Source organism: Trematosphaeria pertusa, assembly GCF_010094035.1.
Source record: "Trematosphaeria pertusa strain CBS 122368 unplaced genomic scaffold BU26scaffold_5, whole genome shotgun sequence".
NCBI lineage: Eukaryota > Fungi > Ascomycota > Dothideomycetes > Pleosporales > Trematosphaeriaceae > Trematosphaeria > Trematosphaeria pertusa.
This window is the reverse complement of record NW_022987216.1, coordinates 825,740-827,751: the sequence shown is the minus strand read 5'-3', so window position 1 is coordinate 827,751 and position 2,012 is coordinate 825,740. Positions and strand designations below refer to the sequence as shown.

Here is a 2,012-nt window from a genome sequence, read left to right as displayed (position 1 = left end):
ACTAAGATATATTACGTAATTAAAAAGCTATACGTATTTAGGTAACTTTTAAGAAAAATCTAGTTTACTTCTAGTTAATACTATTATATCTTTATAATAATATATAAAACTTATTAAATATAGTATATATAAGTTAATAATGGTTTCTAGAAAACTTTTATAGAGCTAGCTCTTCTAGGTATAGCGTAATAAGAGGTAGAAGTTTAAAAAAATTTTTTTAGAGTTTTCTTCTCTAACTATATATATATATTAATAATCTAGCTATATAAAGTTATATATTATAAGCTAATATATATTATAAGCCTGCTATATATTTAGAAGTAATAATTTTAAGATAGTTTTAGTATCTTTCTCTCTTTCTATACTATACTACTAAAAAGACTTTACTTTTAAATAACTACTTAAAGCTTCTATATTATTAGTTAATAAGCTCTATATAGTTAGAGCCTACTATAATTTATATAATAATAAGTTTATATAGCTAGATTACCTATATATATATATAGTTAGAAGAGAAACCTCTAAAGAAGATATTTTTCTAACTTCTATCTCTTATTACGCTATACCTAGAAGAGCTAGCTCTATAGAAATTTTCTAGAAACCTTTATTAGGTTATAGATACTATATAATATAAGTTTTATATATTATTATAAAGATATAATAGTACTAACTAGAAGTAAACTAGATTTTTCTTAAAAGTTACCTAAATACGTATAGCTTTTTAATTACGTAATATATCTTAGTATAACTTTACTATAAGGTGTAATATACTATAGAGAATATATATATAAATATTTATAGAAAAGTATTAAGGTTTCGCTAAGTTATTTAAGAAAAACGGGTTAATTTTCGTTAATTTTCTTACTAAGAGAAAGGTAGTCGGCTTGCTTATGTAGTCGGTTCGCTTATAAAGTACGTTATATATAAAAGTAAAGGTTTAATATATTCTAGTAATATAGCTATTATATAGTTAAATAACTAATAGCTTCTTATATAAGTACTATAATCTCTAGTATAGTAGAGATATACTTTAGTTTAATCTTTAAGAGTTATATAAAATTTTAAATTATTTATATCTATAAAGAATAATAATAGCTCTACTTAGTAAGAACTCTATACTATATAGAACTATATATAGTAATCTTCTCTTTAGCTATATCTATAGACTATTACTTCTAGCGTAAAGTCTATATTAGTATAGATTAGCTATTCTTTCTACTAGTATAATTAAGATATTTATTTACCTTAAGTAGTAAATACTTAATCTAAAATTTAGTATATAAATACCTTAGTTAGCTAATCTAGGTTATACTTAAAGGTTTAACGTAGTAAATTTATAAGCTATATATTTATTCTAATTTCTAGCTCTCTATAAAATAGATAGAATAATAAATATATAATAGTAAAATAGTATTGTTAATGCGCCTGCACCCTAACGTCGGCGCCTGCGTTAAGCAGCAGCTTTACCACCTGCTCGTAGCCTCCTTGTTACGAGCTGTCCTCTTGGCTGAGACCGAGGCTTACTTGCGTAAGGAGAGGCAAGGGGTGTGCTTCGGGCTGGGATCTTCAGTAACAAAGGGGTGGAGGCAATGATACTGTAAATCTCAAGTCGCAGTAGCAATTTGATAAACAAAGCAATAACTACGAGGAGCCGTAAGGAGCGAGCTCCTCCTTGTTATATACATGTGCCGTCTTGGCTGGATCAGGCGCCAAGACCTGGCTCCCGTGGATCAGACCTGATCCACCTTGCTCCGTCTGATCCACCTGATCCACGTCACGTGGCCCTGATCATTCCCGTGACTTCGCACGTGACCCTTTGTTCCGTGATCTCGGGCTTGGGCCGCCGTTTCCTCCGTCCTGGCTGGCCAACCCTGTTCCCGATCCTGTGATCGTAACACTCCTTCTGAAGCCGCTTGGAGCGCGTTGCCGAATCCTCCACGCTGCGCGTTAACGTCGGCGCCTGCGTCGAGCAGCAGCTTCACCACCTGCTCGTAGCCTAGGGATGAAGCCGC

General features: G+C 31.7%; 1 protein-coding gene across 1 annotated transcript in view; it reads right to left on the bottom strand.

Annotated features, from left to right (window-relative positions):
* Nucleotides 1-1,730: 1,730 nt before the first annotated feature.
* The window catches only part of BU26DRAFT_517582 (uncharacterized protein), a gene marked incomplete at its 3' end in the record, with an annotated part of 2,819 nt that continues 2,537 nt past the window's right edge, over nt 1,731-2,012 (bottom strand). Inside the window, exon 4 of the mRNA XM_033828608.1 lies at nt 1,731-1,985. Coding sequence (XP_033685799.1) covers nt 1,731-1,985 — 255 coding nt within the window. The remainder of the gene's footprint in view (nt 1,986-2,012) is intronic.